We start from the raw sequence: 13,908 nt of genomic DNA on the forward strand, positions 1-13,908 counted from the left end.
CTTGGATGGATGACCAAATCAAAAATAAGTGGGCCCCAAAAATAATTAATTAAAAAACGCTTTTTTAGCCACTTGCAACATTTTAATGCTTTTTTTAATATTATTATTATTATTTTTCAACATTTTCTTTTTTAAAATATAGGTAAAAATAATTACAAAAATTAAATAATTATGGAACGAATCTAACATATATAATATTTTCTAATAAAAAAGAATTTTAAAGACATAATATATATAGATTTTTTTTAAATAATAATAATAATAATTCTAAACTCTAAAGATGCTTTCAATTGGTTAAATACATAATATATATATATATATATAATTAAAAAAAGTCTTCGAACTTTTGTTTTCTTTTTTTTTAGAAAATGGGAAAGAAAGAAAATAATGAAGGAGCTGACGTGTATTTCCAAATATTTAGAACTGGTCGTCACTGTCAGCCACATCGTACGGTCCAGATTCACTCCTCACTCGCTGGTTCTCTTTTTATCCACTTCTCCTCCTCCTCCGCTTCTCAGTTCCCGTTCTCTCTCTCTCTCTCTCTCTCTCTCTCTCTCTCTTAACCCACTTTCTCTCTCTAACGTCGTCGGAGAACAACTATGCCGCCGCCAAAGAGGCTCCCAATCAAGAGATCCTCCAGCGAGAAGGAGATCCTCTTCGACGTCGCAGAACCTCCACCAATCGAAAGCCCTAACACCTCCTACGATCACCGCCTTCTCTCCATGCTCTCGCCGAGAAACAATCGGAGACATTCCGATGAGTTTCCTTGGTCGTCTCAGCATCTCCGTGCTTGCTGCCTCTGCCGCCGCCGCCTCGTTTCCGGCCGTGACATATACATGTACAAGTAAGTAAAAAGTATCGATTAAATACCTTTTCTAGGGCACAGTAAAATTTTAACAAGAAATTGATCGAAATTTCTCCTTGAATCTTGTAAATCGGTGTAAGTGATGGAATTGTTGAGTGAAATTGATGCGATTTTCGGTGCGGCCGTGTGGAAACAGGGGCGAGAGCGCTTTTTGTAGTGCAGAGTGCCGGCAGCAGCAGATGAATCAGGACGAGGCGAAGGAAAAGTATTCGAAGAAAGGACCGTCAGGCCCGACCGCCGTAACAAAAGTCTCTGCAATTAATGGCGAGACTGTCGCCGCCGTGTAGCCGCCATAGATTACTTCCAGATTTAAAGCAGCCGCCACCGCTCCAGCCATCTATCAACGCATATAAAAAAAAAATATATATATATATATAAAGATGTTTCTGCGTACTTAAATGGGGTAACAAATTTTGGAGCTGCTGTATGTGAATGTGAATATTACCCTCTAATTTAAATTAATGTTTTTCTGTTTAATATTCCTAATTTTATTTATTTTTATTATTATTATTATTTATTAAATAAAGGACACCATAATCAATTTTCGCAATAATTGAAGTGATGGTCCAAAAACAAATAAGTTAAATCGATTAAACCGACCAAAAATCAAATCAATCGATTTTTTTTTTAATTTTTAGAAATAATTGTGTAATTGAATTGATCAAGATAATTGGATGGGACAAAATCGTCTTTTTCTTCTTTGTTTGGGGACAAAATAGACTTTTTGGGTCGAGGACTTTAATTCATACGTGGAAATATTGTAATAATCTATTATTGGAAATTAAATATGGTATTATTTGAGAATTAAATTAATTAAAATGATTAATTATTTATCGATAATAAGCTCATGTTATTTTAAATGGTGGAGCAAAATTAATTAAAAAGGTCAACATGATTTGATATATGAAATGTTTTTTTCAAATTAATGTATAGTTGTTGAAACTTAGAAATTGATGTTTAAAAAAATTAAAATTCGAAGAAATAATATTAAAAATATGAAAATTTCAATTTTAGTGGTTCCACTTGATCAAAGACTTTAATGTTAGTTAAGTGTACCAAAAAAAAAAAAAACTAAATTATAAAATATGAGAATATTTTTATTATTTTAAATTCTGTAATATTACTTTTATATATATATATATATATATATATATATATATATATATAAATCTTCAAAATTAGAAGCATATGATAAAATATAGTTGCTACACGTCGGTTAAGGAGGGGAATGAAGCATGATGGTGTGAAAACCTCTCCCTAACAGACGTGTTTTACAACTATGAGACAAACAGTTATATGTAATAGGTTAAAGCAAACATTATCTACTGATGGTTATTTCAAACGGTTATAATAATTATCTTGAACTAAATTCAGAAAATGGTAAATATCTATAGTAAATATTTTAGTAATTTTTTAAACAAATGAGAATAATTTAATATTATAATTAAGTAATAAATATTAAACAATAAAATGGTCATATTTAATTGATTTAGCAGCCAATCAAGACTTAGTTGATGTTGATGATCATGAATGAATGACAATTAATTATGCTCACTCATCTCTATTGTCCATTTTTTAAAATAAAAAATAAAAATAAAAGTTCATGATTTCATAATTATTTGTGAACCCCAATAATTTATTTATATAAATTTTGATTTTAATTAATACAAAAATTTAATTGGATTCGATCCAATTTAGTTTTATAAGACCCAATTAAATCTAAATAAGTTCATAGTTCAATCCATGAGTTGGGTTGATTAAGTTTATAGTTGAGATGCGACGGTGCATTGAGAGACTTTGGCCTCGAGTAGGGGGAAGGTCGAGCCGAATGACTTGGCCTAGTGTAGAGTCAAGTTGGTTATGTCGCAGACGATTGAACATGCACACGTAGGCAGCGTATGTGATCGAACAAGCTTGGATTCCGCACAAGCGTGGTTCGATTATTGAACACCCTTTTTTTTTTTGTTTAATACATGTCATTATAAATATGAAATTGCTCACGTGAATCGTTTAACTTATACGGAATCTGTATTTTTTTTTTCATAGACATAATGATGTAATTATAGAGATTATAATTGAAATATTGATTAATATAAGCATAGATAGTTTGATCTAAAGCTAGAGATTCTAAACACTCTATCGGCGTATTTTTATAAGAGATTCAAACATTGAACTTTGAACTAATAAGAATGGTAATATTAATGGTAGGTCGAGAGATACGAACTTTCCGTGTTTAACAACATCGATATGGTTGCATAGTCACCTAGGAAGTGGCAAGTTTTTAAAAATATATGTAAAGTTATACAAAAGGGGGGGACAAGGGGACAAGTACATGTGTGTACCATGTTGGAAATCTCCATAAAAATGTTACATTAAAAAGTCACAAAATCAATGTCTAGAACTTAGTAAACAACACATGTAATTCTTTACCATTAATCATCGACCTTCCTAAAGTGAGGGAAGATCATTTCGATCGAAAATTGCTATAACGACCCGTGCCTAAGATTTAAAATTTGGATTTAGCACCTGATGACCCCGATATTCACATGCAACATAGTTACGTTACCTATTCTTCATTTTTTATTGGATAAGGGACCAAAACATTCTTTGTAAGGGTGTGAAAACCTTTACCTAGTAAACACGTTTTAAAAATTTCAAAGAGAAGTCCGGAAAAGAAAACCCAAAAAGAACAATATCTACTAGCGGTGGGCTTGGATCTTATATAAGACTATTCCCATAGACCAACACGAGTCTTTCTAATTTGTTTTGTCCTTACTCAAATGCATCTCATAAAAATTCATAGAAGATCGCATAATATAGAATTATTCCAAGTAAAACACGTTTAATCATGAAGTTCTTATGATTATCTACCAAAAAGAAAAGTGGCACGTTATTGGTACTTTCATTTTCTTTAAGTATTTCTTAGTTATCCTATTCTCGTAATCGCTCTAATTCAAATCTAGTCTTCATTCATTCACATACCTCTCTGTTACTCAGATGTCACACTCGTATTTTTAAAACATATAATATAAAATAAATAAAATTTAGATTTAAGCGTGAAAAATTAGGGTTAGATGGAAATTAATAAGAATTTATTAAAAAAATCAATTTTTTTTAGAAATTTTAATTTATAATCAGTTTTAAAAAAGGTACTTTATTAGCCAATTTGGATGTTTTTTTTTTAAGTAATAATATAATAATAAATAACTTTTTATTAAAAAAAACAATGTTTTTAGGTAAAAACTACTCCATTTTTATTAATCTTTATGATAAATGTGTGGCTATGGTTTTCTAATATTTAGAGCCAATTTAGTTATAAAATAGAAGCTGGTTGCCCAAGTTGGCCACTTTAATTTATAGAAACAAAAATTAAAAAATATATATTTAAAGCATATTATAGTCCCGGTCCTTTTATGTGGATGTCATTTTCGCAAATTCGGCACTCATTTTTTTAAGCAGTACGTATGACGGTTGGAAAGAAAGATGACATCACCTTATCGTAGAATCTTCACTGAGTAGAAGGAAATAGCCTGACTAATAACGGTGCTTGTTGAGTAAGGCCAGTTTTCGAGTCCCAAACCCCTTATTTGTACAAGTTGAGTCCATTTCTCACTACTTTTATTCCGTGAAATTCAACACCATTATTCTTACTTCAGAACTCAAACCCAAGTTTGAGACATGACTTTATGACTTCAATGGTGACACTCGAGTAAATGAGAGGTATATGAATGAATCGATATCACGTCCAAATGAGAGTGATTCTGAAAATATGATGACTAAGAAATATTTAAAAGAATTAAAAGTTACTATCTACGTCAAATAATGATGTACTTTCCTTTTCATTGGCTCAATTATATAAACTTTATAATTTATCGTGTTTTGCTTATCGAAAATTAAAAATAATTTTTCGAAGAACTTTATAGATGAAAATTATAAATAAATAAAATTTTGAACATATTGATGTAAATATATGAGGCCCACCAAGTTGGGATGTAAGCCCATTGAAATAAACATGATAAAATAAATAATAATTTATTATTCAATTTATTTCTCTTCCGTTGCCAGAAATACATCGAATAATAATGATTTCACATTTCTCTTCATATATATTAAATATTAATTTCAAATAAATTTTTAATAGATAATTTCTATAAAAAATTTATAATAATATTTTAGTATAATATAATGTTTAATGACGATCGAAGTTGGTTTCCAGCCCCGAGTTAAATGTACATCCCTACCCGTTAATAAAATACAATAATTATGAATATCTATTTATTAAATATATATAATAATGAAAAATAAAAACATAGAATTTGAATTATAGAAGGGAAAATGGTCAAGATGTTGACCCGCTGTAGCTGCAGTAATATAGGATCCATCTCCCCGAAAACCACTCATTCAACATTGGGAAATTTATGTTTCACAGAACACCACAAAAAAACAAAAGAAATTAAAAAATTAAATGTGTTCTTAATAGATTCCGAAAAAACTGCCATTTCAATCCCAATTTCTTGCATTAAATAGCAACCAGCTTGTTTTCGACAATAACTCAACGATCTTAATTGGATCGCATTCAAGCAATGGCAATGGCGATGATTCAGAGTTTGGCTCTGTTCTTGAGCTGCATTGCAGCAATATGGATTTGCAATGAAAATATAATAGCGAGTGCTGCCTTGCCGTTGTCGCCTCTTCCAAGTGCGGTGGATTGCCCAGCAGTGGTGTATGCGATACTGCCGTGCGTGAATTACATCACGATCGGGAGCACGATGATGATGCCCTCGAAAGTTTGCTGCAAGAATGTGGAAAGTGTGTTGAAATGGAACGCTAAATGTATGTGCGTTGCGTTGAAGCAGAGTGAGAGCTTGGGGATTCAATTGAATGTTACTAAAGCGATTGATCTTCCTGCGACTTGTGGAATTTCTACTCCGCTTTCTAATTGCGGCAGTGCGTTTGATTTTATTCTTGTTTGAAATTTGTTTGTCTGCTTCGAATCGAGGTTTTATTTTTCTTTTCTTTGCAGTTCGTCTTCCCCCTGGTATGGCCCCTGCTACAGTTTCATATAGTAAAGCGCCAGCGCCTGCGCCTGCGCCAACGACATTTCCAGGTGGTAAAGCGCCATCACGAGCTCCTGTTGCTGCAGCGCCAAGGACAGTTCCAGGTAGTAAATCGCAAGCTCCCGTTGCCGCAGCGCCAACGACAATTACAGGTAGTAAAGCGCCTTCTCGAGCTCCTGGTGCTGCAGCGCCAAGGAAAGTTCCAGGTAGTAAAGCGCCTTCGCGAGCTCCTAGTGTTGCAGCGCCAAGGACAGTTCCCGGTAGTAAAGCGCCTTCGCGACCTCCTGTTGCTGCAGCGCCAAGGACAGTTCCAGGTAGTAAAGCGCCATCGCGAGCTCCGGTTGCTGCGGCGCCAACGACAATTCGAGGTAGTAAAGCGCCATCGCAAGCTCCGGTTGCTGCGGCGCCAACGACAATTCGAGGTAGTAAAGCGCCATCGCAAGCTCCCGGTGCCGCAGCGCCAACAACAACTCCAGGTAGTAAAACGCCATCGCGAGCTCCTGTTGCTGCAGCATCAACAACAACTCCAGGTAGTAAAGCCCCATCGCGAGCTCCCCGTGCTGCAGCACCAATGACAACTCCAGGTAGTAAAGCCCCATTGCGAGCTCCCCATGCTGCAGCACCAACGACAATTCCAGGTAGTAGAGCCTCATCGCGAGCTCCGGTTGCCGCAGCGCCAACGACAATTTTAGGTAGTAAGTCGCCTTCACGAGCTCCCGTTGCTGCAGCGCCAACGACAACTCCAGGTAGTAAAGTGCCATCGCGAGCTCCAGTTGCAGCAGGGCCAACAACAAATCTAGGTACTAAAGCCTCATCACGAGCTCCGATTGCCGCAGTGCCAACGACAACTCCAGGTAGTAAAGCCCCATCACAAGCTCCCGGTGCTGCAGCGCCAACGACAACTCCAAGTAGTAAAGCGCCATCGCAAGCTCCCCGTGCCACGGCACCAACTACATTTTCGGGTAGTACAGCGCCATCGCGAGCTCCCGGTGCAGCAGCACTAATGCCATTTCCAGGTAGTAAAGCGCCATCGCAAGCTCCCCGTGCTGCAGCACCAACTACATTTTCAGGTAGTATAGCGCCATCAAGAGCACCAACAACTCCAGATAGTAAACCGCCATCACGAGCTCCCGGTGCAGCAACGCTAATGCCATTTCCAGGTAGTAAAGCGCCATCACAAGCTCCCCATGCTGCAGCACCAACTACATTTTCAGGTAGAACAGCGCCAACGACAACTCCAGATAGTAAACCACCATCGCGAGCCCCCGGTGCTGAAGCACCAATGCCATTTGCAGGTAGTAAAGCGCCATCGCAAGCTCCCCGAACTGCAGCACCAACTACATTTTCAGGTAGTACAGCACCATCGCGAGCTCCCGGTGCTGTAGTGCCAACGACAACTCCAGGTAGTAAAGCGCCATCGCGAGCCCCCGGTGCTGCAGCACCAACGACATTTGCAGGTAGTAAAGCGCCATCGCAAGCTCCCCGAGTCGCAGCACCAACTACATTTTCAGGTAGTACAACGCCATCGGGAGCTCCCGGTGCTGTAGCGCCAACAACAACTCCAGATAGTAAAGCGCCATCGCGAGCTCCCGGTGCAGCAGCGCTAATGCCATTTCCAGGTAGTAAAGCGCCATCGCAAGCTCCCCGTGCCGCAACACCAACTACATTTTCAGGTAGTACAGCGCCATCACGAGCTCCCGGTGCTGTAGCGCCAACAACAACTCCAGTTAGTAAAGCGCCATCACGAGCCCCCGTTGCTGAAGCGCCAATGCCATTTGCAGGTAGTAAAGCGCCATTGCAAGCTCCCCGAGCCGCAGCACCAACTACATTTTCAGGTAGTACAACGCCATCGGGAGCTCCCGGTGCTGTAGCGCCAACGACAACTCCAGATAGTAAAGCGCCATCACGAGCTCCCGGTGCAGCAGCGCTAATGCCATTTCCAGGTAGTAAAGCGCCATCGCAAGCTCCCCGTGCCGCAACACCAACTACATTTTCAGGTAGTACAGCGCCATCACGAGCTCCCGGTGCTGTAGCGCCAACAACAACTCCAGTTAGTAAAGCGCCATCACGAGCCCCCGTTGCTGAAGCGCCAATGCCATTTGCAGGTAGTAAAGCGCCATTGCAAGCTCCCCGAGCCGCAGCACCAACTACATTTTCAGGTAGTACAACGCCATCGGGAGCTCCCGGTGCTGTAGCGCCAACGACAACTCCCAACTACATTTTCAGGTAGTACAACGCCATCGGGAGCTCCCGGTGCTGTAGCGCCAACGACAACTCTAGATAGTAAAGCGCCATCACGAGCTCCCGGTGCAGCAGCGCTAATGCCATTTCCAGGTAGTAAAGCGCCATTGCAAGCTCCCCGAACTGCAGCACCAACTACATTTTCAGGTAGTACAGCACCATCGCGAGCTCCCGGTGCTGTAGCGCCAACGACAACTCCAGGCAGTAAAGCGCCATCGCGAGCCCCCGGTGCTGCAGCACCAACGACATTTGCAGGTAGTAAAGCGCCATCGCAAGCTCCCCGAGTCGCAGCACCAACTACATTTTCAGGTAGTACAACGCCATCGGGAGCTCCCGGTGCTGTAGCGCCAACGACAACTCCAGATAGTAAAGCGCCATCACGAGCTCCCGGTGCAGCAGCGCTAATGCCATTCCCAGGTAGTAAAGCGCCATCGCAAGCTCCCCGTGCCGCAACACCAACTACATTTTCAGGTAGTACAGCACCATCACGAGCTCCCGGTGCTGTAGCGCCAACAACAACTCCAGATAGTAAAGCGCCATCACGAGCCCCTGTTGCCGAAGCGCCAATGCCATTTGCAGGTAGTAAAGCGCCATTGCAAGCTCCCCGAGCCGCAGCACCAACTACATTTTCAGGTAGTACAACGCCATCGGGAGCTCCCGGTGCTGTAGCGCCAACGACAACTCCAGATAGTAAAGCGCCATCACGAGCTCCCGGTGCAGCAGCGCTAATGCCATTTCCAGGTAGTAAAGCGCCATCGCAAGCTCCCCGTGCCGCAACACCAACTACATTTTCAGGTAGTACAGCGCCATCACGAGCTCCCGGTGCAGCAGCGCTAATGCCATTTCCAGGTAGTAAAGCGCCATCGCAAGCTCCCCGTGCCGCAACACCAACTACATTTTCAGGTAGTACAGCGCCATCACGAGCTCCCGGTGCTGTAGCGCCAACGACAACTCCAGATAGTAAAACGCCATCGCAAGCCCCCGGTGCTGAAGCGCCAATGTCATTTGCAGGTACTAAAGCGCCATCACAAGCTCCCCGAGCCGCAGCACCAACTACATTTTCAGGTAGTACAGCGCCATCGCAAGCTCCCGGTGCTGTAGCGCCAACGACAACTCCAGGTAGTAAAGCGCCATCGCGAGCCCCCGGTGCTGCAGCACCAACGACATTTGCAGGTAGTAAAGTGCCATTGCAAGCCCCTGGTGCCGCAGCACCAACTCCATTTCCAGGTAGTAAAGCGCCATCGAGAGCTCTAGGTGCTGCAGCACCAACGCCATTTTCAGGTAATAGAGCGCCATCGCGAGCTCCCGGTGCTTCAGCGCCAACGCCATTTCCTGGTAGTAGAGCGCCATCGCGAGCTCCCGGTACTGGAGCGCCAACGCCATTTCCTGGTAGTAGAGCACCATCGCGAGCTCCCCGTACTGGAGCGCCAACGCCATTTCCAGGTAGTAGAGCGCCATCGCGAGCTCCCGGTACTGGAGCGCCAACGCCATTTCCAGGTAGTAGAGCGTCATCGCAAGCTCCCGGTACTGGAGCGCCTACGCCATTTCCAGGTAGTAGAGCGCCATCGCGAGCTCCCGGTACTGGAGCGCCTACGCCATTTCCAGGTAGTAGAGCGCCATCACGAGCTCCCGGTACAGGAGCGCCAGTGCCTGCTCCAACTATGGTTCAGACGCCTGCTCCAGGTACGGTTACAGAACCCCACTTTCTTTTCAAACTGTGGATATAATTGTAAAATCCCAAAAACAAAAGTACAATAAAAAATATTGCCAAATATAGGGACCATCTTTGTAATTATGTTTTTTCTTATGGTTGCAGTTAATCCACCCGCACCAGAAGTGCCGCCAAGAAGTGCTCCGAAAGGGCCACCAGCACCGTTGGAACCATCGGATGAGGACTCACCGGTGCCGGCACCGTCAGATGCCCCATCTTTCACCATTTTCTGTAACCTAATCACGCCGCTTCTTCTCACCCTTCTTGCTTTATTCCGACCATTGTGATGCCATGGCGTCTCCAATTTTCTAATCAATCTATTTTTATTTCCACAATTTTGAAGATAGAAAAAGAAAAACATGCATTAATGCATTTCTTTAATTTTTCTTTAATTTTTGAGAATTATAGTTGGATATTTTAATAATGTTTTGTATATGAAAAGTTTATAATTAATATTCATAATTATTATCCACTACATCCTCCAAATTGGACTTTGTAGCCCATATTCATTTTTATCTTTATCTTTGTAGTTTTATGGACGTTAGACAAGATTTGTTTTTACTCACCGAACACAGCTGGTATGAATCAAAATCAAAGCTTGTTCAACCACACACGACTGCACATACATTTTCAATCATCTGCAATTTAAACTGGCCACATTACTCAATTTGACCTTGCCTCTACTTGGGGACAAGATCTCTCGTGTACAATGTTGCATCTCAAATCTCATCTTGGTTCCCAATTGACACGACCTTCATATCATGATGTCATCTCAAGTCTTGAGATGCCATCGACCATCATAATTTGCTTGGTCTTGCCTATCGAGAACGAGTTCATGTGCTGTTCATAATATTGGGACATTCTGAACATTCATCCATCTAGGTTCTATTAAGGTATTGGACCCTCTTGATCCATGTCATACCATTTACAGACTCTGTATCAAATAGCATGTATATGATCCAACCTCCGACACATGGGCTCAGGTGCAATGACGGCACACCTGTGTCATCCGACATTATCCTTGAAAGACTCATTTCAAAGAAAGTTGCTCGAGATACTCATCTCGCAGTGAATGATTGCCCTCACTGTGACACACGCATGTGCCACATGGTAGCTTGCTTAGGCCATAAGATCCAAGGGTGATGGATAGTTTATACCATGTCTCCTCCTATGGTACATTTTGAAGTATTTCCAATCTGGCAGGTGTATCCATTATTTTGGCAAAAGTGTCGTCGAGTCTATGTTTGGTGTCCGATCGACACCAAATTTCGTGAGCATTCATATTTTGTATGTTCAAACTTGACTCCAAAACCACATGCACAAATTCCCTTTTGAGGTTAAGACCTAGACCTATCCAACCCTTCAACAAACTTATCTTTAACACTCATGTTTACATCGTTGCATCTATCTTACCTATGTCTTAGCTTAACTTTCATGCATACATTATATGGTGTGTTGGATGATACACCCTTCTCTTTTTGTTTTTGCCAACTTATCACCTAAACATTGAATTTCTATATACACACTATCTCTCACGCATCAGCATGATCAAAATGTGGAAGACATGTCTCGTGCGCCCATGGTTTTTCACTTATTTAACAATTTGGGTATCAATTCTTGCAGAGGAATTACAGGAATGCGATGAGATTTTTTAGATTTTTTTATGCGTTAATTTCATTTGCGTTATCCTCTGCTCAATTTTAATGCAAGAGGAGAAACTATTAGATTTGTGTTGGATCATTCCATACCTGTTAGAAACCACGACTTTCTACAATGATATGATATTGTCTACTTTGAATATAAGCTCTCATGGAATCCCTAGTGTGGTTTCAAAAGAATTCTAAAGTCGGTTTCCGGACCACGATAGTGTCCAGTGTCCATGATATATACATCCTAGATGAGTATATATGTATAGTAAATTCGAAAGTACATAGTGTTCAATGTCCATATGTATCTAGAGGAGTATCGGGAAGATTAAATTCCCGAGACCAACTTCCAGGACTTCGATTGATCCTTGGAATGTTCTTAGAGAATCATCTGCACTAAGAATGTCTTTTCATTTGAACCCCCCACCTTGTGAATGTACTGAGTATTGTTGCATGAAGATGAAAGCTTTCTAATGTCAATCTCTATTGTGTTCAAGTTAAAATATTGGAAGGGCCCCTTGAGGTTCCCCTGTGTGAGGAAAACACAGAAGAAAAAACAATGGAAGAAACCCATTAATTTGGTGTGAAGTGTCGATATTCTCTACCATAACAACTATTAATGTTTGAGAAGGCATTGACTTGGGTGCACAACTATTAATATTTCGTTACTAATTTGCCTAGAACTGGCCATGTGAGAAAGCTTCTGTTCTAAGATTGTAAGACTAAGTAATGTCAAAAATTCACCTCGTGGGCCACTCACTAATCAGGACAAGACCTTACACTGAAAGAGATCCAAGAAAAACTTCAGTATCAGTTAGGCCCATGTATACTTTTCTTCACAAGCTGTCAAAGTTTGCATTTGTCTGACATTTCTTTAGGGGTTTTAAAGAACAAGCAAATAGAAGTCTAAGAATGTGATCAGATGTTTCAATTCAATACAAGGGTCGAAATTATATAAAGACAATCGAATAGGACATATGATTCAACAAGCTGTGGGAAACCAGGAACTCATATGGAGAATTCACTTTTACAAACAAAAAATCCTCTCATAAGAAACTGTCTGGCTATTATAAGAATGGGTTAGATTTGAAAATCTTTTTCTCTCACACTATCATACATCAAATAGTTTAAAAGTACAAGCTACATTGTAACGCCCTTTTCTAATAAAAGTTTCTCTATAATGGGACCTCATACTGGGCGAAAAAAACAACATTCCAAACTCCCTGCTAGTAAATATTGTCTTGTTTGAGCTTTAAGTTTTTCCCTTCCAAACTTCCCCTCAAAGTTTTAAAATGCATCTACTATGAAGAGGGTTAGTCCGACCTGGCTATGATACCAAGGTTTGCGTTATTACAAATGATATCAGAATCAAACACCAAGTGGTGTGCCAACGAGGACGCTGAGCCTCGAAGGGGGTGGACACGGAGCGGTGTGCCAGCGAGAACGCTAGGCCCCGAATGAGGTGGATTGTGAGATCTCACATTGGTTGCAAAAGCAAACAAAACATTCTTTATAAGAGTGTGGAAACATCTCCCTATCAATTTTAAAAACTTTGAGGAGAAGTCCAAAAGAGAGCTCAAATAGGACACTATCTACTAGAATGAGCTTGAACAGTTACAGTTATCCTCTAGCCATGCATGTCAATTCCCAAAAACATGGCCACCATGGTTGGGTTTATAGCTCAATAATGGATGGTAAAAAGAGACTACATGTCTTATTTTCCCAGCTCCTCCTGCAAACCATCCATAGTGGAGGAGTTCAATAGCTCAACAAATCGCACTTGGGGCACTTTTGCTCAGTCAGGAAACCATGAAGAAAAAAGTACAGGAAAGTAGGAAAAGGTTCATAAGTTCTCCATTACTTTATTGAAAAGAAATGCAAAAAGAGAATAGAACTAAAAAAAGTAAAAGAAATATCCCATTAGCGTTCAAGTCCATAACCAGTTTCCCCCCTTTTCCACACTCGATGGCTTCTAGGGTTTCTTTTCGAAGGAAGGATCCTCCTATTCCTAAATTAATTTATAACCAGTACACAAACAACTGTAAGATTTGAGAAGATAGCTCAAATTCCGTCCACATTCAATGCAACGAACAAATCCAGACACTTCCTCTTTAAAAAAGAAATCAAATATCGAAAAATTCCGCTACTCTAATCTATTGCAATCTTTCTGCTAACAAAAGGAAATCGAAAAGGTGTTTCGATGTGTCGAAATCTTACCGCATTCATTTCTCTGCAACATTCCCGATTCGTCGCTCCCCATCAAAAGCGATGCCACAAACTTAGGGCTCTGTTTGATTATTGGCGAAAACTCATGCAATTACCAAACAAATTGAGTCAAATCGGAGTTCATCTTTAACCAAAAGTCAAACAAATTCATCCATGGTTAAA

General features: G+C 40.5%; 2 protein-coding genes and 1 long non-coding RNA gene across 3 annotated transcripts; 1 reads left to right on the forward strand and 2 right to left on the reverse strand.

Annotated features, from left to right (window-relative positions):
* The first annotated feature begins 520 nt into the window (after positions 1 to 520).
* Positions 521 to 1,334, forward strand: LOC111487400. The gene is made up of 2 exons (XM_023134785.1): positions 521 to 844; positions 1,002 to 1,334. Exons 1-2 carry the CDS (start codon positions 600 to 602, stop codon positions 1,150 to 1,152), a joined length of 396 nt encoding a protein of 131 aa, XP_022990553.1. The 5' UTR covers positions 521 to 599; the 3' UTR covers positions 1,153 to 1,334.
* A 4,031-nt stretch (positions 1,335 to 5,365) lies between these two features.
* Positions 5,366 to 10,100, reverse strand: LOC111487584 (elastin-like). Its single transcript, XM_023135034.1, has 4 exons — positions 9,989 to 10,100; positions 8,198 to 9,822; positions 5,600 to 8,136; positions 5,366 to 5,489 (listed from the first exon to the last, which is right to left on the reverse strand). The coding sequence occupies exons 1-4, from the start codon at positions 10,098 to 10,100 to the stop codon at positions 5,366 to 5,368; spliced, it is 4,398 nt and encodes a 1,465-aa protein (XP_022990802.1).
* A 3,245-nt stretch (positions 10,101 to 13,345) lies between these two features.
* LOC111487432 lies at positions 13,346 to 13,908 on the reverse strand. The gene is made up of 2 exons (XR_002719070.1): positions 13,738 to 13,908; positions 13,346 to 13,629 (listed from the first exon to the last, which is right to left on the reverse strand). It is a non-coding gene; the product is annotated as an uncharacterized LOC111487432 (long non-coding RNA).

The sequence above is a fragment of the Cucurbita maxima genome, unplaced genomic scaffold, assembly GCF_002738345.1.
Source record: "Cucurbita maxima cultivar Rimu unplaced genomic scaffold, Cmax_1.0 Cma_Scf00012, whole genome shotgun sequence".
NCBI classification, from domain to species: Eukaryota; Viridiplantae; Streptophyta; class Magnoliopsida; order Cucurbitales; family Cucurbitaceae; genus Cucurbita; species Cucurbita maxima.

What these genes read in the sequence shown, in the direction of transcription:
- LOC111487584 (XM_023135034.1), bottom strand. Translation starts at nt 10,100, where the DNA reads ATGGTGAAAGATGGGGCATCTGACGGTGCCGGCACCGGTGAGTCCTCA. An exon ending in TGGCGGCACTTCTGGTGCGG is followed by an intron (nt 9,823 to 9,988) that starts GTGGATTAACTG and finishes TCTGAACCATAG; the next exon opens with TTGGAGCAGGCACTGGCGCT. An exon ending in GATGTAATTCACGCACGGCA is followed by an intron (nt 5,490 to 5,599) that starts GTATCGCATACA and finishes GCTGCAATGCAG; the next exon opens with CTCAAGAACAGAGCCAAACT.
- LOC111487400 (XM_023134785.1), top strand. Translation starts at nt 600, where the DNA reads ATGCCGCCGCCAAAGAGGCTCCCAATCAAGAGATCCTCCAGCGAGAAG. An exon ending in CGTGACATATACATGTACAA is followed by an intron (nt 845 to 1,001) that starts GTAAGTAAAAAG and finishes GTGTGGAAACAG; the next exon opens with GGGCGAGAGCGCTTTTTGTA.